Below are 25,044 nucleotides of genomic sequence, written 5' to 3' on the forward strand. Positions count from 1 at the left end.
GAGCCGTATTCTCCTTTTTAGAGTCATGATAGAGCCATTACAACAGAGGACACCATTTCTGACGGCCGTCAGAATGTGTGACCCACAAGAAAATACAAATAAAATAATATTTTTTAAGAATGTTTGTCCCCACTCTAACTGCTTAACAAAAGTATTAACACTTCGAAAGATGGTTTGGGGTAGTTTTTTCATCAACTCAAACTAATCTGGAGCCATATTTTTCGATTTAGAGTCATGATAGAGCCATTACAACAGAGGACACCATTTCTGACGGCCGTCAGAATGTGTGACCCACAAAAAAAATAAAAATCAAATAATATTTTTGAAGAATGTTTGTTCCCACTAATACCCAAAGGTATTGAAACTTCAAAAGATTGTTTAGGGTAGTTATTTCATCAATTCACACTAATCTGGAGCCATTTTCTCCGATTTAGAGTCATCATAGAGCCATTACAACAGAGGACACCATTTCTGACGGCCGTCAGAATGTGTGACCCACAAGAAAAATATTTACATATATTTTTTTAAGATTGTTTGTTCCCACTCTAACTGCTTCCCAAAGGTATTAAAACGTCGAAAGATGGTTTGGGTTAGTTATTTCATCAATTCATACTAATCTGGAGCCATTTTCTCCGATTTAGAGTCATCATAGAGCCATTACCACAGAGGTCACCATTTCTGACGGCCGTCAGAATGTGTGACCCACAAGAAAATAACGATAAAATAATATTTTTTAAGAATGTTTGATCACACTATAACTGCTTCCCAAAGGTATTGAAACTTCAAAGATGGTTTGGGGTAGTTTTTTCATCAATTCACACTAATCTGGAGCCATTTTCTCCGATTAGAGTCATCATAGAGCCATTACAACAGAGGACACCATTTCTGACGGCCGTCAGAATGTGTGACCCACAAAAAAATATTTACATATATATTTTTAAGATTGTTTGTTCCTACTCTAACTGCTTCCCAAAGGTATTAAAACATCGAAAGATGGTTTGGTATAGTTATTTCATAAATTCATACTAATCTGGAGCCATTTTCTCCGATTTAGAGTCATCATAGAGCCATTACCACAGAGGTCACCATTTCTGACGGCCGTCAGAATGTGTGACCCACAAGAAAATAACGATAAATTAATATATTTTTAAGATTGTTTGTTCCCACTATAACTGATTAACAAAAGTATTAACACTTCGAAAGATGGTTTGGGGTAGTTTTTTCATCAACTCAAACTAATCGGGAGCCGTATTCTCCTTTTTAGAGTCATGATAGAGCCATTACAACAGAGGACACCATTTCTGACGGCCGTCAGAATGTGTGACCCACAAGAAAATAAAGATAAAATAATATTTTTTAAGAATGTTTGTTCAAACTATAACTGCTTCCCAAAGGTATTGAAAATTCAAAAGATGGTTTGGGGTAGTTTTTTCATCAATTCACACTAATCTGGAGCCATTTTCTCCGATTTAGAGTCACCATAGAGCCATTACAACAGAGGACACCATTTCTGACGGCCGTCAGAATGTGTGACCCACAAGAAAAAAACGATAAAATAATATTTTTTAAGAATGTTTGTTCCCACTCTAACTGCTTAACAAAAGTATTAACACTTCGAAAGATGGTTTGGGGTAGTTTTTTCATCAACTCAAACTAATCTGGAGCCATATTTTCCGATTTAGAGTCATGATAGAGCCATTACAACAGAGGACACCATTTCTGACGGCCGTCAGAATGTGTGACCCACAAAAAAAATAAAAATCAAATAATTTTTTTTAAGAATGTTTGTTCCCACTAATACCCAAAGGTATTGAGACTTCGAAAGATGGTTTAGGGTAGTTATTTCATCAATTCACACTAATCTGGAGCTATTTTCTCCGATTTAGAGTCATCATAGAGCCATTACAACAGAGGTCACCATTTCTGAAGGCCGTCAGAATGTGTGACCCACAAGAAAATAACGATAAAATAATATATTTTTAAGATTGTTTGATCACACTATAACTGATTATCAAAAGTATTAACACTTCGAAAGATGGTTTGGGTTAGTTTTTTCATCAACTCAAACTAATCGGGAGCCGTATTCTCCTTTTTAGAGTCATGATAGAGCCATTACAACAGAGGACACCATTTCTGACGGCCGTCAGAATGTGTGACCCACAAGAAAATAACGATAAAATAATATTTTTTAAGAATGTTTGTTCACACTATAACTGCTTCCCAAAGGTATTGAAACTTCGAAAGATGGTTTGGGGTAGTTTTTTCATCAATTCACACTAATCTGGAGCCATTTTCTCCGATTTAGAGTCATCATAGAGCCATTACAACAGAGGACACCATTTCTGACGGCCGTCAGAATGTGTGACCCACAAGAAAATAACGATAAAATAATATTTTTTAAGAATGTTTGTCCCCACTCTAACTGCTTAACAAAAGTATTAACACTTCGAAAGATGGTTTGGGGTAGTTTTTTCATCAACTCAAACTAATCTGGAGCCATATTTTTCGATTTAGAGTCATGATAGAGCCATTACAACAGAGGACACCATTTCTGACGGCCGTCAGAATGTGTGACCCACAAAAAAAATAAAAATCAAATAATATTTTTGAAGAATGTTTGTTCCCACTAATACCCAAAGGTATTGAAACTTCAAAAGATTGTTTAGGGTAGTTATTTCATCAATTCACACTAATCTGGAGCCATTTTCTCCGATTTAGAGTCATCATAGAGCCATTACAACAGAGGACACCATTTCTGACGGCCGTCAGAATGTGTGACCCACAAGAAAAATATTTACATATATTTTTTTAAGATTGTTTGTTCCCACTCTAACTGCTTCCCAAAGGTATTAAAACGTCGAAAGATGGTTTGGGTTAGTTATTTCATCAATTCATACTAATCTGGAGCCATTTTCTCCGATTTAGAGTCATCATAGAGCCATTACCACAGAGGTCACCATTTCTGACGGCCGTCAGAATGTGTGACCCACAAGAAAATAACGATAAAATAATATTTTTTAAGAATGTTTGATCACACTATAACTGCTTCCCAAAGGTATTGAAACTTCAAAGATGGTTTGGGGTAGTTTTTTCATCAATTCACACTAATCTGGAGCCATTTTCTCCGATTAGAGTCATCATAGAGCCATTACAACAGAGGACACCATTTCTGACGGCCGTCAGAATGTGTGACCCACAAAAAAATATTTACATATATATTTTTAAGATTGTTTGTTCCCACTCTAACTGCTTCCCAAAGGTATTAAAACATCGAAAGATGGTTTGGTATAGTTATTTCATAAATTCATACTAATCTGGAGCCATTTTCTCCGATTTAGAGTCATCATAGAGCCATTACCACAGAGGTCACCATTTCTGACGGCCGTCAGAATGTGTGACCCACAAGAAAATAACGATAAATTAATATATTTTTAAGATTGTTTGTTCCCACTATAACTGATTAACAAAAGTATTAACACTTCGAAAGATGGTTTGGGGTAGTTTTTTCATCAACTCAAACTAATCGGGAGCCGTATTCTCCTTTTTAGAGTCATGATAGAGCCATTACAACAGAGGACACCATTTCTGACGGCCGTCAGAATGTGTGACCCACAAGAAAATAAAGATAAAATAATATTTTTTAAGAATGTTTGTTCAAACTATAACTGCTTCCCAAAGGTATTGAAAATTCAAAAGATGGTTTGGGGTAGTTTTTTCATCAATTCACACTAATCTGGAGCCATTTTCTCCGATTTAGAGTCACCATAGAGCCATTACAACAGAGGACACCATTTCTGACGGCCGTCAGAATGTGTGACCCACAAGAAAAAAACGATAAAATAATATTTTTTAAGAATGTTTGTTCCCACTCTAACTGCTTAACAAAAGTATTAACACTTCGAAAGATGGTTTGGGGTAGTTTTTTCATCAACTCAAACTAATCTGGAGCCATATTTTCCGATTTAGAGTCATGATAGAGCCATTACAACAGAGGACACCATTTCTGACGGCCGTCAGAATGTGTGACCCACAAAAAAAATAAAAATCAAATAATTTTTTTTAAGAATGTTTGTTCCCACTAATACCCAAAGGTATTGAGACTTCGAAAGATGGTTTAGGGTAGTTATTTCATCAATTCACACTAATCTGGAGCTATTTTCTCCGATTTAGAGTCATCATAGAGCCATTACAACAGAGGTCACCATTTCTGAAGGCCGTCAGAATGTGTGACCCACAAGAAAATAACGATAAAATAATATATTTTTAAGATTGTTTGATCACACTATAACTGATTATCAAAAGTATTAACACTTCGAAAGATGGTTTGGGTTAGTTTTTTCATCAACTCAAACTAATCGGGAGCCGTATTCTCCTTTTTAGAGTCATGATAGAGCCATTACAACAGAGGACACCATTTCTGACGGCCGTCAGAATGTGTGACCCACAAGAAAATAACGATAAAATAATATTTTTTAAGAATGTTTGTTCACACTATAACTGCTTCCCAAAGGTATTGAAACTTCGAAAGATGGTTTGGGGTAGTTTTTTCATCAATTCACACTAATCTGGAGCCATTTTCTCCGATTTAGAGTCATCATAGAGCCATTACAACAGAGGACACCATTTCTGACGGCCGTCAGAATGTGTGACCCACAAGAAAATAACGATAAAATAATATTTTTTAAGAATGTTTGTTCCCACTCTACCTGCTTCCCAAAGGTATTGAAACTTCGAAATATGGTTTGGTTTAGTTATTTCATCAATTCATACTAATCTGGAGCCATTTTCTCCGATTTAGAGTCATCATAGAGCCATTACCACAGAGGTCACCATTTCTGACGGCCGTCAGAATGTGTGACCTACAAGAAAATAACAATAGAATGATATTTTTTAGGAATGTTTATTCCCACTAAAACTGCTTCCCAAAGGTATTGAAACTTCGAAATATGGTTTGGGGTAGTTATTTCATAAATTCACATTAATCTGGAGCCATTTTCTCCGATTTAGAGTCATCATAGAGCCATTACAACAGAGGACACCATTTCTGACGGCCGTCAGAATGTGTGACCCAAAAGAAAATAAAAATAAAATAATATTTTTTAAGAATGTTTTTTCCTACTCTAACTGCTTAACAAAAGTATTAACACTTCGAAAGATGGTTTGGGGTAGTTTTTTCATCAACTCAAACTAATCGGGAGCCATATTTTCCGAGCTAGAGTCATGATAGAGCCATTACAACAGAGGACACCATTTCTGACGGCCGTCAGAATGTGTGACCCACTAAAAAATAAAAAATAAATAATATTTTTTAAGAATGTTTGTTCCCACTAATACCCAAAGGTATTGAAACTTCGAAATATGGTTTGGGGTAGTTATTTCATCAATTCACACTAATCTGGAGCCATTTTCTACGATTTAGAGTAATCATAGAGCCATTACAACAGAGGACACCATTTCTGACGGCAGTCAGAATGTGTGACCCACAAGAAAATAACGATAAAATAATACATTTTTAAGATTGTTTGTTCCCATTATAACTGATTAACAAAAGTATTAACACTTCGAAAGATGGTTTGGGGTAGTTTTTTCATCAACTCAAACTAATCGGGAGCCATATTTTCCGATTTAGAGTCATGATAGAGGCATTACAACAGAGGACACCATTTCTGACGGCCGTCAGAATGTGTGACCCACAATAAAATAAAAATAAAATAATATTTCTTAAGAACGTTTGTTCCCACTCTAACTGCTTAACAAAAGTATTAACACTTCGAAAGATGGTTTGGGGTAGTTTTTTCATCAACTCAAACTAATCGGGAGCCATATTTTCCGATCTAGAGTCATGATAGAGCCATTACAACAGAGGACACCATTTCTGACGGCCTTCAGAATGTGCGACCTACAAGAAAATAACAGTAGAATGATATTTTTTAAGAATGTTCGTTCCCACTCTAACTGATTCCCAAAGGTATTGAAACTTCGAAAGATGGTTTGCGGTAGTTTTTTCATCAACTCAAACTAATCTGGAGCCATATTTTCAGATTTAGAGTCATGATAGAGCCATTACAACAGAGGACACCATTTCTGACGACCGTCAGAATGTGTGACCCACAAAAAAAATAAAAATGAAATAATATTTTTTAAGAATGTTTGTTCCCACTATAACTGCTTCCCAAAGGTATTGAAACTTCGAAATATGGTTTGGTGTAGTTATTTCATCAATTCATACTAATCTGGAGCCATTTTCTCCGATTTAGAGTCATCATAGTGCCATTACAACAGAGGACACAATTTCTGACGGCCGTCAGAATGTATGACCCACAAGAAAGTAACAATAGAATGATATTTTTTTTGAATGTTTGTTCCCACTATAACTGCTTCCCAAAGGTTTTGAAACTTCGAAATATGATTTGGTGTAGTTATTTCATCAATTCATACTAATCTGGAGCCATTTTCTCCGATTTAGAGTCATCATAGAGCCATTACAACAGAGGACACCATTTCTGACGGCCGTCAGAATGTGTGACACACAAAAAAAAGATCAAAGTTATGTTTGACCCCACCCTAACTGCTTCCCAAAGGAGTTAAATCTTCAAACGATTTAGACACATTCTACAGACAGCAGACAGGGCCTTTTTCCGATGCCTGAAACGTAACTGGAACCAAGAGGGCCGTGTCCTTAACTGGGAGAATAGTGGGCTGAAGCTGCAGAAGTCTCTTTTTCTTAGCATCCTATCGAAGGCATCGAGAAGTGCAGCAACATCCGAGAGTGCCAGAGCTGGATTTAGGGGCAGTGGAATCCATCCTCTGGACCCAGCTCACATTGACAAATGTCTCTTTGCTCCAAGTCTGACAACTGACAGAGGAAGCTCCTCCTGGTAATGGAGAGGAAGCTCCTGCAACGAACAGCACTGACACACTGAAGAGATGGAACATGTCTTTATTCACAGTTGGACACCCCATTTGATCTCAACCTGGATGTGTCAGCAACAGTTTACCTAGATGTGTTTACCACCCTTGACACTATAGCTGTTCCTTCAACATCTGGGCTTATGCACACAGCTGATATGATACCTCCTGATCCCAGCAACATAGTCGAGGTCAAGACCAGTTTTGATGAGCTGATCACATCTTCTTCCCGTGCATGTCCCTCTACCAGGAAGGTGAAAAGATCCAAGCCTCCAGGCAGTTACCTCACAAGTGAAGCATACTTTGACTATGTCCGCAACAGAGCTATGGGGCCAGGGAAGGGGAAACAACCTGAAAAGAGGAAGATAACAGACAAAACAGAGAATTTGTGCAGCATCTGTATAGTGAAGTATGGTGACAAAGAAGACCCAAAGAGAGATGAGGAGTGGATGGCCTGCAACAAGTGGTATCATCTGACTTGTGGGGAAGACAATGGAATACTCAATGATGATGAATCATACCATTGCAAGGACTGTCTTTGAATGCGACACTAGAAAGATGTCTGTGGGTCATAGGGAAAAGTCATTAGGCCGATGTGATGTTGTAATGAAATTGTTAATGACTAGACATGGATATCTTTTTAAAAGTTTTTTGTTTGTTTGTTTTCAATAAGGCCCAACGTCTCTGGCCCAGCCTAATGGGCAGGTTTCAAATCATTAGGCTACCATTTCAGGACAAGTGTCAGTTGATCACTTTTATGAGTTGATAAATAAATGTTTGGAAATGTTTTAAATAAACATAGTCTCATGGTCTAGTAGCCTAGATAAAACACACAAATGTTAGTTTTCTGAAAAGAAAATTATGCGTTATTAATGTTTGTGAGTTCCTGCATATTGATGAATTGTTGTGCTGTTTATAGTCTATTATTGTAACCTGTTGAATTTGTGAAAACATAATTTGATTCTGCAAAATATGAATAAAATGTATTCCTGCTGAAGTCCTAATTTATCTTAGTCAATAGTCTGAATCTGTTTGTTTACATAATAATATGTTAAATATAACCAAATCAGAAGATAACACATAATGCACAACCTTAAAGATCCATTAAAATGTTTTTTTAAATGTTTAATTATTGTTCAATACATTAATCTACATCCATGAGACTGTGTCCCAAATTACCAAACAATTTGCTTAAAACTTGTTTTTTTGTCAACTCCACTATAATAGTGAGCCATGCATTCATAAAATCTCATGAAGACCTATTTTTTTACACTTATATAATGTGGATACCTTGAGGAAGTCAGAAATCATTTATTGGGTTATGTTTGGAACTTGATGACAAACTTAAACTTGAGAAGATTAAATTACAAAAAATGTCCCAATATACCTAAATTCACCCTACTAACGTTGGTATCGATACCATCAATACTTTAGATCGATCCGCCCACCCCTACGTCAAACCAATATAATATTGAGCAATTTATCGAATGTGTCGGTACATTCACATCCGTTTGAAGTTCAAGCACACTTCAAAGTTTGACAGTGTTGCATCAGTATCTCATCCAGCAAAGGATGTTAGTGCAAAAAAAGTCAACGTCATACTGTTTAAAAATAGATTATATTAGAAAATAATAAGGGTAGCTTATTCCCAATACCAAAAGTACTCTTTTTTTATCAGGCACATCGCAGGACACATAAGAACTCAGTCAAGGTCCTTTCGTAATAACAACATGGCAGCCTTCTATTGGGGCAGGCACCGGTGGAAACGCAATACTTACTTTCAAATTATAACAAGAAACTTAACAGGTATAGTGGTACTTATGGGATCATTGCAGGCACACACAAGACCCACATAGCATGAACCATATGAATTACGGTCCAGTATGTGACATTACTGGCCTTAGCGCAGCTGATAGTGTTTCGTTTCATCTAACTGCTGAAGGAGAGACTGAAGCACAGTTGCATTATGTGTTGGAGCGTTGCGTTGTCTAGCTAGGTAGTGCATTGATATACACCAAAAAAGCTACAATCTAATCATGCTTTTTGTTGAACGGAAAACATAATTGTTAGGTCTGCTATTTGCGGTTTACGGTATGTGTGTTTCTTCACCTAGGGAAATTTGACTATGACCTTGTTGTTATTGGCGGTGGGTCTGGGGGTCTAGCGTGCTCCAAGGAAGGTGAGTTTTTACCTTTAGCAAGCCTCAACAATGATGGCTTCCTTCGACTTCCCTCGACTTATATTTATAGTTATATTGGGCAGATGCTTGTAGAGGTGAAGTGCCTGCATACTTAGCCTTGTTTAGTTTATGGATGTATAACTAACCAACTAGCATAGTTATTGATACTTTATCCATATCTTTACAGCTGCTCAGTTGGGACAGAAAGTTGCTGTTTTGGACTATGTGGAGCCATCTGTTAAAGGTAGGAGATCTCTCCATAGCAGACGACTAAAAAACAAACTATTTGATTGAAACATTACAATGTATAAGCGTGTAATGTAAACTGAACTCAAAAGGTGGTATGTTAATGTATCCTATCCAGGCAGTAAGTGGGGCCTTGGTGGCACGTGTGTCAATGTGGGCTGCATTCCCAAGAAGCTCATGCATCAGACAGCTCTGTTGGGGTCGGCTGTGAAGGACGCCAAGAAGTATGGCTGGAAAATCCCAGGCCCTGTTTCACATGACTGGTAAGACTCGAGATGAGGACACAAGGAAAATGTTGTCGCCTGATTTGTAGAGTTGTGAGCTTAAGTGTTTTGACTGAACGATGCCATCTAGTGATTCTCAGTGGTGCTGCTTGAAGAACTCTTTTCAAGGTGATTTAGCATCTGGGTGTCCTGAAGTAGTCTAGTCATAGTTCATTAAAGAATAACACAGGACATTACTTTTAGTAGTGCTCTTGACTGAATTGTGAGTCCTCACAAGAATAGCAGAAGCCTACAAACTTGTGTGGTTGTTTTCCAAGGCCCACCATGGCAGAGGCTGTGCAGAACTATATCAGGTCTCTTAACTGGGGCCACCGTGTCCAGCTACAAGACAAGTAAGTGACTCATATCTATCATAACTAAGTGACTCTTTTATCTATCATAACTAAGTGGATATCGTAAAGGGGCAGTTGAAGACAAAGTCAATTGTCAAGTGAGGTAAAAAATATATATAATAGTCGAGGATAGCATGCTGAATGAATTCCCTGAGGACAAACAGGTGTTGACCTGTGCGTGTGTGCCCGCACCCCCTTAACAGATGTGTTGGTTGTGCAATAGGATTGCTCACATCTAAATCCAGCACTTGACAACCCTTCAGCGCTCCACTGGGCCTGCCTTGTACTTCTTTACTGCCCTCGGCCAAAAGCTGCCTTTGAGTAAAGATCTTGAAAGTTTAACTGAGTTGAATTCGTTCAACTCACCCCACAGCATAAATACTGCCCTGCCACGCCATAGAAAAGCTAGCTCTTTGGTAGTGTAGCTGACTGAAGCAGTGTTTAAGGCGGTTGTTGCATGCGAGGGCCAGGAGTCCCCCTGAATTCGAACCCTGGCACAGCCAGGACATGAGGAAGGGTGTCCCGACAGCGATGCGGCAGCGACTCAGACGTGTTGTCTGTGCCACGCAGGAAAGTGAAGTATCTCAACCTGAAGGGGCGCTTGGTGGACCATCATACCGTCAGCGGGTTGACCAGAGCGGGGAAGGAGGTAATCCACAATGGCAACGGCAAAATAACGTCTTTGTGTTCTTCCTGTGTTTTGAATGTACGTGAATGTTGACACATAATGCTTCTGTGTCTTGGCCTTGTGTCCTGGATGAACTCCATGGGATTCCCTCCCACTCCGCGGTCTCGCAGACGATCCTCACTGCTAGGAACATTGTGATTGCAACTGGTGGAAGGCCAAAGTACCCCACACATGTGAGTGTGTTGGCCTCCAAGCTGACTCTCTCCCTCTCCGTCTCCCTCCCTATTTATCACTCTTCTCTGCCTCCCTCTTACTCTGTCTCTGCCTCCCTCTTTCTCTTTTCATCCTTCTGTCTTTTTTCCCTCCCTCCCTCCCTCCCTCCCTCCCTCCCTCCCTCCCTCCCTCCCTCCCTCCCTCCCTCCCTCCCTCCCTCCCTCCCTCCCTCCCTCCCTCCCTCCCTCCCTCCCTCCCTCCCTCCCTCCCTCCCTCCCTCCCTCCCTCCCTCCCTCCCTCCCTCCCTCCCTCCCTCCCTCCCTCCCTCCCTCCCTCCCTCCCTCCCTCCCTCCCTCCCTCCCTCCCTCCCTCCCTCCCTCCCTCCCTCCCTCCCTCCCTCCCTCCCTCCCTCCCCTGGCTCCTGTCTGTGTAGTGGCCTTGCAGGGTAGACAGGTCAGTGGGAGAGGACGCCTGGCTGATCCTCCCAGGCTGCTGTCTCGACCAGCCTTCCTGTAGTGCAGCAGGCTCTGGCTCACTGCTGAGAACGGCCTCACACAGCCAACGACCCTCTCTGCTAAAGCCCAGCAGAGCTCACCTTTAGCACCACCAGATTCAATGATGATGATATTAACTGTTCCAGGTCCCTGGAGCAGTCGAGCATGGCATGACCAGCGATGATATCTTCTGGCTGAACGAGTCCCCTGGAAAGACGTGAGAAGCCCGCTCTTACACACACACACACACACACACACACCCTACACAGCACACACATACGCACACACACACCTCACACGCTCACACACAACATTTTATATACCTTTCCCAAATTGTCGCTTGCCTAACTCACTTGCGTAAAGCTGCTCTTTGGTCTTTTCACCACTTGGGGGCAATATGCATTCATTCACAGTCACATGTCTTGCTCTCTGCAGATTCCTTTGTGACAGGGCGTTCTGAAACAGTCACAAACACACGCACTAGAATGCACCCAAAATGCTTTGCAGGGAACACTGAATTATCCACTCAAGGAGCACTTGAGTCTTGGAAGCCCTTTCATGTGAGAGGTGCTGGAAGTGTGCCTCTCTTCCTGGCCCGAGGCTGGCAGAGGATGTCATTAGCGCTGGTGTTAGCCATCAGCTAGCCCTCCTCCTCCTCAGTGGATCCCTGGCAGGGTGCTTCTGTTTGGCAGTGTTGTTGTTGTGCCGGGGACCTGTCAGCACTGCAGGTGTGTGTGTGTGTGTGTGTGTGAGGTGCTGTGGAGGCTGACAGGCATAGGTTGTCGACAACGACCCCAGGAGAGAGACGTGTGTCTAGCAGGGGCCGGGAGCTTGCACCCACCTGAGTGACTCACTCACACACACACACCCACACACACCCGGGGGCCGCGGGCAAGACCGAGGCTGCCATCGCCACGGCAACGAGACGGCTCACCGAGTGAGCGAGTGCCAGCTCCGAAGAACAACGGCACGTGAAGGAGATAGTGGAGGAGGTGTTGCCACACAGACCGCCAGACAACAACATGTCGTTCAAGGACTCCAAGCCTCCAGTTGGAGCTGGGCCAAGCATTCTGCCCATGTTACTCTCCCTTCTGGGGTCCCCTCTTTATGTTGCCATGGGCTTTGACTCCCAGACCGACACGAAGGAGGTACCTGATTCACACATCCTCTATCGCTGGTCTACACGGCTGAAATGACTGCTCAAGGTCCCTCAAAGATGAACCAGTACCAAAGCCTGTTTCTGCAACCTGCCAAGCTCAGGCAGGAGTTCAGGACTGATATAGAATCAGTGTGTGTCCACTCCCCTAGAAGTATCCAGTCCTTTCTCAGAAGTACTGCCATGGTCTGACTCAACAAGGACCCTCCCTTGTCATTCTTTTACATGGTACAGTGGTGTTGGTATGGGATGGGTGTAACTCATGAGAGCGTTTGATCGCAGGTTCGAATCCCGCCCGCGACTTAAGAATACATGAATTCCAGTGTCCCTGTATCCGTGAAGACTGCCTCCCTGCTTTCTGCTTCAGTGGGGGCTGAAGAGGACGAAAAATCATACTTTCCACCGGTGACGGCTGGAGCCGTTCCCCATGCTCCCCCACTGCACGGCTGTGAGAGAGAACAGAGAAAGGCGTCAGACCGCAGCGTATAGCCCAGGCACGAGGACCCAGAGGAAGGAGAGGAATCGGGAAGCTCCCATCCTAATCCCTCCGAAAGCCACCGCACAATGGCCACTAAGTGCAGCTGTCCGTTAGGTGGACCCGGGGAGCAGAGAGCCTTCGGTTAGTGCTTCACGCTGGCCTGAGGGGGTGGGTTAAGGAGGAGTGGTGGTGGGGGGGAGGGCTTACAGGGCTGTCAGGCCCTGTTTGTGGGAGCCTTCAGGGGGGGAGGGGGCCCCTCCCTGTGGGGGTAGGGCATCACTCAGCAGGGCGATGTATGGACTGAGCCCTGAACATGGTACGCCCTATCCATGGGGATTAGCCTAAATGCTAGCCGTTAGCTCTGCCCGCCGTCACGGACGTCAAGGCTGGGATTCGAGGTGTGATTCACCTCGACCACACACACACACACACACAGACATGTTCATCACTCGCCTTGCTCCCCATGTTCAGGGTTAACTGTGGCCTCTGTCTGGATGAATTGCTAGAGGCTAATCAGTCATGCATTTTGTTAAAGCTAAGAAATGTAGAAATGACATATCTTTTAAGGAAGCCAATAATGAATAATGCTGTATCTCTTTTTCTGTTTCCAGACTTGTAGTTGGTGCCAGTTGTATCCTTTCACCCGCCTGTCAGAGGAGCTCGGCTCGTGAACGAATCACTAGTTCGGTGACTCAAACTCTGTAATAAGCCTTTTACATGTATTGCGTTGTCTATGAAGCAATTGATTACCAAGTCAGTTCATTTGAATCGAATCACCTTGTGACTTGTGACACCTTGTAGAAATGTGTTGTGTTCTGAAGGCCTGGGTTTTCCTTCACCTCCTGTTGTGAAGATGTGGCTCTGGAGTGTGCAGGGTTTCTGACGGGCCTGGGACTGGACACCACCGTCTTGGTCCGCAGCATTGCCCTCCGGGGGTTCGATCAGGTAACTGCGCTGCCACGGCCACATTCTTAGAAATAATATGAGTAGTACATTTCCCAGCGAGCCTGGGCCCCGAGGTCAGGGCCTGGGGTGCGGCCTGACAAGTGCCTGGCAGGCCTGCTGGTCTGGGTCTCCCCAGCTACACTGAGGCAGGGCTGGTTAGTTTACACTCTGAACAGCCTAGCTTCTACTCTACAGCCAGACACACTCTCTCTCTCTCTCTCTCTCTCTCGATATATATATATATATATATATATATATATATATATATATATATGTCTCTCTCTGTCTCTCTCTAGCTCTCTCTGTCTCTCTCTGTCTCTTTCCCTGTCTTTCTCTTTCCATCCATCCCTCCCTCCCTCTCTCTGTCTCTCCCTTCCCTCTCTTACTCTCGGTCCAGGCCGACAGCCCGAACCAGTCTCAACCTGCCAACCCGGCTTCTACACGCATGTAGATGCCAAATATCCTTGAGGCTAGCTGTGGTGTTTCGAAATCGAACATCAGGCCGTGTGTTCTCTTGTGTGTGGCAGCAAATGGCCGGCCTGGTGACGGACCACATGCAGGACCACGGCACCAAGTTCTGCTGGAGGTCTGTCCCCAAGAGGGTGAAGAGGCTGGGCTCGGGAGAGCTGCAGGTGACGTGGACGAACCAACGGACAGGCCAAGACCAGGAGGACACCTTCCAGTCTGTTCTGTGGGCCGTAGGTGTGTGTGTGTGTGTGTGTTTGGCTGGGGAGAAGAGAGTGTGTGCGTGGGAATACACTTCCGTGTGTCTGAGAATTCAAACACAATCATGGGTGGTTCACAACCACCACAAAACCAAAGTCCATTTTCTGTTGATTCAGTATGATTTCCTTCATTTTCGTGTGCAGAGTTCTTGGGCCTGATGTGACCCAGTATAAGCAGATATTAGTTGAACCAGGCTTTCCTCCCCAGGCCACGGTTTCATTGTCGTCCACCCCAGAGTGCCTCGTCAGCAGATCACCTAGGTATCAAAGCCCATAAACAAGGCAATAAAGTGTGAGGGATGGAACCACCAGGGGAGACGTTAATCACTCTCTCTCTCCCCCCTCAACCAAGGGCAGGATGTGCCCAGGCACAGGGTCGTCACATTCCCCCCTTTGTTCTCCCGCCCTGGGCCTTTCCTGCCCCCTCAGTGCCAGCCCTCCGGAAACCAGCCAGCCCTGCCCATCTGTCACCCTCATCCCTGTCTGCCATTCCCTGGCCTTGCCTGTCCCATCACTCCCCCCCCCCCCTCCCCCCTCCACTCCCTCCTATACCTCCTCTCGGCCATCCCTCTCTTCTCTATTCCACCAGGATGATATATCTATCATTCCAGCAACAATGGACGGATCATCCTCCCGCTCTCTCATCGTTCGCGTCTCCCAGGGATGCGCTTCCCTCCAAGCCGGACTCTCCGCGCCTCTCCGGCCTCCCCGGCCTCCCCACAGCCGCGTGTCTGGGTACTGCCAGCCCTGGTGCGTGTGCCCCCGTGTGGGCCCCCGGTGCCCCCCCCCCCCCCCCCCCCCCCCCCGCGCGGCTGTGCGTGTGACACGGTCCCTGACCTCCGGAGGGAGGTGGTCGCTTGTCCCTCGTCGCGTCCCCGCCGTGGCAGCTGTGCCGGCGGCGTCCTAGCGTGTCATAGCGTGCGACCGGCCGGCGAGGGTTTTTTTGCCCATCTTGTACTTTTGAGCTCCTGGGCACCAGTTTGGGACCTGGGGTGTTTTTCACTCCGCAACTTGCATGATTAAGAGTGACGACAGCCCCCCAATCAGCCTGGTCCCTTTGTTGGATTTGTCGGAACCAAGACCAAAATTGATAAGTCGATATTTTGGCCGTGCGGGAATATTAACCATCGACGTTTAACTCAAGTATTTTTTGAGTAAGTTTGAGTATTTTGTTACTCTGTAAGTAATTATTGTCAATTCTAATTGAGGATATTAATAGCAGTAGAGCATGTTAGCAGGAGGTTAGATTATATGAGTCCTCTCCATGGTTACATGTGTGACAGTCCTACAGGTTAGGGTCTGGACCGAAGGGGCTTTCCTTTTGAAGTGGAACATCTGTGAGTGCTCTGTAGTGTAGACGACCATTTCCTGCTCCGTGACCTTACACTAGAGGTCGGCCCTGCCCCCTGGCCTCGGAGGAGATATAAAAGGCCAGGGGCGTCTGTGAGGCCGCTCGCTGGCCATCAGGGACCTAGTACTGTACATCCTTGTCCCGGCCTGGCCCCCCTCCACCCTTCCTATGGCCCTTCCTGCCCCCCCCCCCCCCCAGGCCAGGTGGCTCAAGGACAGACCAGGAAACAACACATTTCCTCTCTTGGTGGACCTTGTAGTCCTCTCTCTCTCTCTGTCTCTCTCTAGCTCTAGCTCTGTCTCTCTCTAGCTCTATCTCTCTGTCTCTCTAGCTCTCTCTCTTTGTCTCTTTCCCTGTCTTTCTCTTTCCATCCCACCCACCCTCTCTCTCTCTCTCTCTCTCTCTCTCTCTCTCTCTCTCTCTCTCTCTCTCTCTCTCTCTCTCGCTCTCTCTCTGTAGCTAGCTTTCTCTCTCTCTCTGTCTCTCTCTGTCTCTCTCTCTCTCTCTCTCTCTCTCTCTGTGGCTAGCTTTATCTCTCTCTCTGTCTCTCTCTCTCTCTCTGTTCAGTGAGGTTTGGGGTGCTCTCAGGTGCAGGGATATGGCACCACATTTTCCCAGCATGTCTTGCTTTCTCTTGCTCTCGCTCACCCTCCCTCCCTCTGGCCCTCCCTCTCTTTTCCTCTCCCTCGCTCCTCCTCTACCTCGCTCTCTTCCTCCCTCCCTTTCTCACTCTCCATCTCTATTTCCCTCTCTCCCCCCCTCCCTTTCTTTCCCTCACGCACAGTCACTTCTGCAGAGCCACAATAAAGAACCTCATTAAGTCATCTTCCCCTTCAGACAGGAAATGGAACAAGCCCTGAATGACAAGCCCTTTTTGGGGGAACTGAAAATAATAATAATCTATTTCCAAAACACTCCGCTCAGCGCCTTACAGCCTTTTGTCTTTGCTCATTTGGGATCGATCTGATAAGGGCCACCCGTCTCATTTCAAGTCGTGCCAGAGTGCATGTTGTGGCTAATTGGCCGGCCGGCCAGGACACTTCCTCCTCACGCCACGGCGAGCTTTGTGAGGCGGCCTATCAGGGCCTCGCCTGTCACTGCACTGTGTGGGACTCCAGCCTCCACCAGACCGCTTATCAGCTGCCCTCTGTTGTTGTGTCCTCAACACACAATGGGCACTCCCCCAGTCCCCCAGCCCAGCCCAGCACCAGTCCCCCAGCCCAGCCAGCCCCCCAGCCCAGCCCAGTCCCCCAGCCCAGCCCAGCCCAGCCCAGCCCCCCAGTCCAGCCCCCCAGTCCAGCCCCCCAGTCCAGTCCCCCAGTCCCCCAGCCCAGCCCAGCCCAGCCCAGCCCAGCCCCCCAGCCCAGTCCCCCAGTCCAGCCCCCCAGTCCAGCCCCCCAGTCCAGTCCCCCAGCCCAGTCCAGCCCCCCAGCCCAGTCCCCCAGCCCCCCAGTCCAGCCCCCCAGTCCAGTCCCCCAGCCCAGTCCAGCCCCCCAGTCCAGTCCCCCAGCCCAGTCCAGCCCCCCAGTCCAGCCCCCCAGTCCAGTCCCCCAGCCCAGTCCAGCCCCCCAGCCCAGTCCCCCAGCCCAGTCCAGCCCCCCAGTCCAGCCCCCCAGTCCAGCCCCCCAGTCCAGCCCCCCAGTCCAGTCCCCCAGCCCAGTCCAGCCCCCCAGTCCAGCCCCCCAGTCCAGTCCCCCAGCCCAGTCCAGCCCCCCAGCCCAGCCCAGCCCCCCAGTCCAGTCCCCCAGCCCAGTCCAGCCCCCCAGCCCAGCCCAGCCCCCCAGTCCAGTCCCCCAGCCCAGTCCAGCCCCCCAGCCCAGTCCAGCCCCCCAGTCCAGTCCCCCAGCCCAGCCCAGCCCCCCAGTCCAGTCCCCCAGCCCAGCCCAGCCCCCCAGCCCAGCCCAGCCCAGCCCCCCAGCCCAGTCCAGCCCCCCAAGGCCGGGAGAGAGGGAAATACTGAGGGAGAGAGAGAGACATCAGCCAGGAGCGAGTCTAAGGAGAGAAGAAAGGCGGAGGGGAGAAAGATCTGTGTGGGTTCTGGTTGCTACAACAGAGCTGCGTTGTTGTGGGACAGGCGGGTCAGGGGTCAGCGGCATCAGAGGTTGCCGATGGGGAAGGGGTTCATTCTCGCTTTTTGGAAAAACATTTCCTTCACTGTGGTTTGGGACAGGGCGACGTTGCCGCGTGCATATCCAGAGGAGAGCGGGTCAGATGGTATCTGGGAGGGCCGTCTGAGAGGGGAGAGAGGCCCGGGGCCTGCCCTCCAGAACAGTGGGGCCTGTATGAGTGAGCGTGGGCTCTGCCAGAGCAGCTCTCAGGGGGGAGCTCTGGTAATCTACCTCTCCCTCTCGTTTGACCTCCCTTCCCCCCCCCCCCCCTCTCTTAGCCTCTCCTGCGACAGTTCCCTTTTTCTCTATGGCTCCCTCCCTCTTTCTCCCCCTGGTTCAGCCTCGCGTTTTCTTACCACGTTTTTCCTCGACCTCTCTCTCTGCTCCGCGCCCTCCCGCTTTCTTGCCCCGTCCTCTACTCTATTGTTTCTCACCCATCTCTCTCTTTTTCTCTCTCTGGTTCTCTCTCTCTGGTTCTCCCTCTATCGTTTTTTCTCTCTCTCTCACCCCCTTCTCCCCCGCTCCCTACCACCCATGCTGCAGTAATGGGCAGGTCCACCGGCCCTCCAGGTCTGGCTGTAGTGGTGGGGGGTTGAGGGGGGGAGAGGGGAAACAGAGGAAGTTGTTCCCTGGCTCCAGCCAGGAAAGGGGTCTTGGAGGGGTGGGGATGGTGTGTGTGTGTGTGGTGGAGGGGGGGAGGGAGGGGAAGGGGGGGGTTGTTATTCTTGTTGTATGATAGCATCTACGTGGATCCCCATGGGTCCTGTGGAGAGGAGGCAGCAGTGTTTATTATGTTACCCAGGCAGGGAGAGCTGAGCTGGGGGGGAGGAGGAGGCGAGGAGGAGGGTGGTGGAGAGGAGTGGAAGGAGGTTGAGGAGGGGAGGAGGAGGGTTGGGTGGCAGGAGGAGTGGTGGAGGAGTGGATGGGTTGCCAAGGGCAGGAGAAGGCACTCCTTATCGCCATGGAGGCGGGGGGAGGGGAGAGGGGGCGGGTGTCGACAGCATCCGTCGTCTGCGGGAGCAGGAAGTGGCAGAAGTGACATCTCGTGGCCCCAGGTGGTTGATGGGATGCTTATGCCCTGCCCGCCTTATTATTCACTCCTCCTAAAGACAAACCTCTAACCCTAGCCCTCTCTCTCTTTCTCTCTCTCTCTCCCTCTCCCTGTACTTCTCTCCCCCAGCTGAACAGATGTTTTCTTTTTCTAATTGCTGGATAAGCTCCTCTCTCTCTCACTCTGTCTCTCTCTCTCTTTCTTTGTGGGACGGTAACAGAAAGTGCCTTTTAAAAAAACCTGGTTGCGTGCCAGCCGAGCGGTATGTGTCAAGAACACTGACCAGACCCACCCCCACCCCACCCTCCATCTCTGTCTCTCTCTCTCTCCGTCTCTCTCTGTCTCTCTCTCTCTGTCTCTCTCTCTGCTCGGCGTGTAGTGTCGTATAGTGACCCTGGGTGTTTTCTCCGGTCTGACTGCAGGCAGGGCTCCGGAGACCAGGGCGCTGGGCCTAGAGGGGTTGGGCGTGCTCCTCAACCAGGACACGGGGAAGATCCTGGTGGGCGCCGACGAGGCCACGTCCGTGCCGGGCCTCTACGCCGTGGGCGACATCTGCCAGGTGGGTGCACCCGACTCCCGGAGACGCCAGGAAACACGGCAAACGCCTCGACCGCACTGCGGGATTGGCCATTTGTTTGTTTTTCAACTGATATCCCGTCACACGGTAGCCTGGATAAGGCTACCAAGTGGTCTATCTGTCTGTCTGTGCCTGTCTGCCTGTCTGTGTCTGTTTGGCTGGCAGAGATGCACGGAGTCGTTCTAGCTGCTGTATTAAATATCAGCTGTTTCCCTGATGTGGCCAGCTGGAGTGCTCCTTGGCTCCCCAGCCCTTCTGACTCACAGTCAGATGAGCGCGGGGGCCTTTGAAGAGGGCCGTCCCAGCCCTCTCCTCCTGTCAGTCTGTCAGGAGGGCACCGAGCGTGATGACTCCGTCGATAAGCCTGGACGCCTGTTTCGTCTGTTTGGGCAGCACCTGTGGACGGAGCTGTTTGACGGTGACGCAAGCGAGGCGGATGTGCACTCACGACACCTGAAAAGACCGCCCGGCAGATGCGTGCACTCATACAGACACCGTATACAAACACCCTTTCCCATTTCATACTCACACACATACTACAGTAACACTGGTACACCGTGCATACCAGTCACTCACTCACTCACACACACACACACACACTGCCTGAGGACAGCAGGATGTATGTGGTAATCAAGACTTCAGACACTCTCAGACCTGCCCTGCAGCACTACCATATCCTCTGTGGTTCGACTGGATGTGTGTGTGTGTGTGTGTGTGTAGCAGTGACTAACACACAGCCAGAATTACCTCAGGAGTGTAAGTTCTGGTGGTTTTGTAATGTGGTCTTCTTTATTATGTTACATAGTCAGTGTCGTACTTATTAAGTTATGTGTTTGTGGTCATGGATGACGCGTGTGTGTTAACAGTGCTCTCTGCTCCTAGGGTCGTCCTGAGTTGACCCCTACCGCCATCAGGGCAGGAAGACTGCTGGCTCGCAGACTGGCCGGCCAGACCGCACAGCTCATGAACTACGACAACGTGAGTCATCCTTCACACACACTCTCTCTCTCACACACACACACACACTCTCCAACACACATGCGAACACGTGCTCACATCAGTGCACACACACAAACACACTTTCTCTCTCACACACACACGCACGCTCTCTTTATCTGATATACTCTCACACACACACACACACTCAGTAGAATTTCCCTTCATCTCTCCACAGATTGTCCAGTCGTGCATTTTAACCTTTCGTTTCATGTGTCTGTGGGACTTAAGTGAATTCCGTGGCACTTTGGGTGTACGTGTTTGTGCTTGGCTACGGGGTGGTGTGTAGGCTACTGTTTGTGGGACGTTGATGGCTGTGCCTCCTAGATCGTCAGTAGCGACATCACACAATGGACCTTTTTCCCAGATTCAATACAAATAAAACAATCGTAATGACAGATTGATGACCTAATTGTTTGGGGTTTCATTTAGTCTCCCTCTTTTCCTCTCGTTTCTCTGGGTCTGTCTGTCTGTCTGTCTGTCAGGTTGCCACCACAGTGTTCACCCCTCTGGAGTACGGCTGTGTGGGTCTGTCAGAGGAAGAGGCCGAGGGCAGGCATGGCAAAGACTCCATCGAGGTTTGTGTGTGTGTGTGTGTGTGTGTGTGTGTGTGTGCTCACACCTGCACAAGGCCAGGGTTGGACCCTGTGGGGACGGGGGCGTGGCCGGTGTGTGAGTGACAGGCCATCGGGAGGTCTGATTGAGGTGTTGTCAAGGTGATGACTGATCATAGACACCTGTGGAGGTGCATCCTAGGAAACGACAGCTGTGCGGCCGGGCAGACTTGTGTCAGCTCGCTCAATATAAAAAAAAAAAAAAAAAGCGCAATTACACACACACACACACACATATATGGTGTGTGTGTCTATTAAGTGATCTAGTACTATATGAGAAATATGCTGGATGACGAGACTCTTTTGTTTAACATCCGTGCTTCTCACGTCATCCAGGTGCAGTGGTACTAAATGTGTTGTATGTAAGCGTTGTGTACTGATTGTATAGGAAACAGATATGGCCTGAGTCTATGTATTTCATGCTGGTGTGTGTGTTTGCACCAGGTGTACCATGCCTTCTACAAGCCACTGGAGTTCACCGTGGCTGAGAAAGACGCCAGCCAGTGCTACATTAAGGTAGGACCATCCTCCAGGCCTGCCAGCAGGCCAGGCCAGGCGCCCGGCTGGGCACCAGACCTCCAGAGGCCGGGGGTAGTTACGGTGCGCCTCTCTCCCCTGCAGGTGGTGTGTGAGCGGGGGGGAGACCAGAAGATCCTGGGGATGCACATCACAGGCCCCAATGCTGGGGAGGTCACCCAAGGTTTCTCGATGGGCTTCCAGTAAGTTCCCCCCCCCCCATATGGCAGGTCTCCCACTCCCACACACAGCTAAGGAAATATATGATGTGGTATGGGTTAGCTGAAATGTTGGATGGAAAAGCTTTTGGGGGGGGGGGGAACAAACTGATAGTCAAACTTACTTACGACCAGATGTTAAATTAATGTGTTTTGATGAGTGCTCTGTAAGTTGTATTGTCAGTTGTAGAGCTAAGAGATTATTATTATTATATTTCTTTCAGAGTAATTACCTTTCTACAGATTGGGGTCAGTCTCTGAATAAAAGGTCTTTGTGGTGTGTGTGTGTGTGTGTGTGTGTCCAGGTGGGGGGCCACATACAGACAGCTGGTGGAGACAGTGGGCATTCACCCCACCTGTGCTGAGGAGCTGACCAAACTGAACATCAGCAAGCGCTCAGGTCTGGACGCCACCGTCACAGGCTGCTGAGGTTAAGCACTCCCCATCTCTGAACACAGCGAAGCACACAGGGCCCACAGCGACAGGGTCGGGGTTTGGGTTCGGTTCAAACCGGAGCACTCTCACTCTCTCCTCCCGCTCTCTTTGTTGAGCCAAAATGGCCGACCGGTTTCTCCACAGGTTAGGGAGTTTTTAAGCGGCTGGAAGTCAGCTCTGCAGAGGAAAGCAGAAGGGGATGGGACCCAGGTTTGTGTCACCTAACAAGCAGAGCCAGGTTATCCCATGGAGCCCCAGTGTGTGTCCTGGTTCTCCTGGCGCGGTCCTGTCTGAGGGAAACCTCCAGCCACAAGCAGCGTCCCTCACATAAACACTCTCATCAATCAGGGTTAGGGCCAGTTCCCGGGTTTGTTGAAAACAGAATGGTACGAGAGCGCGGGCCTTAAACGTTTCTGAATATATATTCTGCAAATGTTGTTGTTTCTCCTCCTGTACATCCTGTCCATTAGTCTTGAAAGTGACACATGCCAGGACGCAGAGAACACACACACACACTCACACACACTCACACACACTCACACACTCACATGCCTTGGCCCCTGACACTGATGGATGGCCCTGAGCCGTCGCCGCGGTGACACCACCCCGTTTCTCAGGGACACACACAAACATTCGGCGGGCCGGCTGTCAGTCAGTGGAGCGAGACCGGGACCGAGCCTGGCCAGGAAGCTTGTTCAGGCCTCTGCTCCGACACTGCGCCTCCACCTCCTCCTCCTCGTTCCCTCACCTCCTTCTTTTCCCTTCTCCTCCTCCTTTCTTCCTCCTATTCTTCTCCTTCTTCTATTCCTCTTCTCCTCTCGCCCTCTGAGGACGATAGTGGGACTGTAATAACAGCCTGTGTCTGGCCGTGTGTGGATGCCGGGCCGGCAGAACCTGGCAACCCTATCCCCCTACGGGAGAGACTGTTGCAGAGAGCCGTGGTAGCACCAACCTCTACCTGAAGGTGGCAGTATTGCCTTCAGATTTACCTACAAAACCTTGCAGGCCGATCAACTGTAGGATAGGGTATCAAACGTATTCCTCCACGCATTCAAGCTGCACATTTAATCCTTTAATCCAGCATTAGTGATATTTATTAGATGAAGGTGGAGTGCCAGAGTGGTATTCTAGCGCCAACCGATAAGGGTTATCAGTTGTGTATTTACACAACAGGCCGTTTAGCCCTTCAGAGTCAACACACTGGGAGATAACGGAAATGTGTTTATTTCACTAAAGCCCTATTAGACTGTTGTGATCCTTTAAATCACGCAGATCATATCCTATGAGCCCGAGTCATCAAACATGCCAACCTCTCTCTTGTCGCCCTGGTCTGAGTGGTTGGCTGCACGAGGCTGTGGCACTAGAGGACTGGGCCAGACCTGTGTCGGAGAAGAGGAGGGAGGGGAGGGAGGGAGGGAGGGGGTTAGAGGGTAGACCGCTGGGTCGGTTTATTTATGTTTGAAGTCTAATCTGCCCGGCCTGATTAATGGTCCTGTAGAGGGGAGTGACAGCAGAGCAGTGGAGAGAAAGAGAGAGAGAGAGAGAGAGAGAGAGCTACAGGTTTATTTGGATCTGGGCCTGAGAGAGAGTGAAGGGTGGGGGGGTGGGGGGGGGGGGGGCACGAGTGTGGGGATGCAACTCTGTTGCGGGGGAGGGGGGGGGGGTTAGGAGGAAAGGGGGATTCCTGTGTGCTGTGTTCAGGGACGGGGTGCTGACTGAAGGACCTGACCCTCGCTCGGCAGGAACAGCTTGACTCCATCGCCCTCCGCAGCACTCCGGAGCACATGCTCCTCCATCTCCAGCCTGCTGGGGCTGAGGCTGGGGCTGGGGCCAAGGCGGGGACTGGGGCTGAGGCTGGGGCTGAGGCTGTGGCCAAGGCGGGGACTGGGGCTAGGGCTGAGGCTGGAGCTGAGACTGAGGCTAGGGCTAGGGCTTGAGGTGGGACTGTTACTCGGGCTAGGGCCGGGGCTATATATGGGGTTGGCCCACTCTACTGCTGCTTGGGAGAAGGTGAGAGGCCCAGTAGCGTGGGTGAGTGAGCCTGTTGGTCTTTGCAGTGCCAGCCCGAGCCAGAGTCACTGTGAAGGAAGTCATTGAGGTCATTTGTGAAACTGTTATGTCTGTTTTCTTTCGCTCTCCATTTCCTCTCGACCAAACTGTCTCTGTGTTATGTCGGCTGCACAAACGCACAAAAAGTCCGAATCAGGATTTAGGTTTTGGCGAATTCGTTTTTCCACTGTTATTTGTATGTATTTATGTACAGGATATTGTTCAGTGTTGTTTTCCAGTCCGGGGCCATAGCCAGGTATTGAAGGGGACCCCGGCCACAGTCTCAGCCTTGTCAGGCGTGCCGCTCCCAGGGTCAGGGTAGAGCTCCGAGGTGGCCTGCTAATGATGACTTGCACTAAAACCCTCAACAGGGGAGGGCATGTCTGATGTCACCAGGCCACCAACTTTAGTTACTGTAAATAGAGCGGCCTCATTTGCCATAAAGCTTTGGGCTTTATTATTTATGATGTCAAGTAATAAAATATCAGAATGAGTCTCAATGAGGTCCCTGTGTCTCTGTTGAATCAACAATGGAAAGTT

At 48.1% G+C, this 25,044-nt stretch overlaps 1 protein-coding gene across 1 annotated transcript; it reads left to right on the forward strand.

The window, feature by feature from the left end:
• The first annotated feature begins 8,453 nt into the window (after nucleotides 1-8,453).
• On the forward strand, nucleotides 8,454-24,043 carry txnrd2.2 (thioredoxin reductase 2, tandem duplicate 2). Its single transcript, XM_084694906.1, has 17 exons — nucleotides 8,454-8,715; nucleotides 9,023-9,088; nucleotides 9,276-9,332; nucleotides 9,453-9,597; nucleotides 9,876-9,950; nucleotides 10,521-10,599; nucleotides 10,749-10,811; nucleotides 11,432-11,502; nucleotides 13,531-13,550; nucleotides 13,773-13,864; nucleotides 14,392-14,566; nucleotides 19,522-19,658; nucleotides 20,559-20,654; nucleotides 21,158-21,250; nucleotides 21,731-21,802; nucleotides 21,908-22,005; nucleotides 22,326-24,043. The coding sequence occupies exons 1-17, from the start codon at nucleotides 8,640-8,642 to the stop codon at nucleotides 22,453-22,455; spliced, it is 1,545 nt and encodes a 514-aa protein (XP_084551032.1). The 5' UTR covers nucleotides 8,454-8,639; the 3' UTR covers nucleotides 22,456-24,043.
• Nucleotides 24,044-25,044: the final 1,001 nt, after the last annotated feature.

The sequence above is a fragment of the Hypomesus nipponensis genome, chromosome 28, assembly GCF_054491055.1.
Source record: "Hypomesus nipponensis isolate SF chromosome 28, ASM5449105v1, whole genome shotgun sequence".
Classification (NCBI taxonomy): domain Eukaryota; kingdom Metazoa; phylum Chordata; class Actinopteri; order Osmeriformes; family Osmeridae; genus Hypomesus; species Hypomesus nipponensis.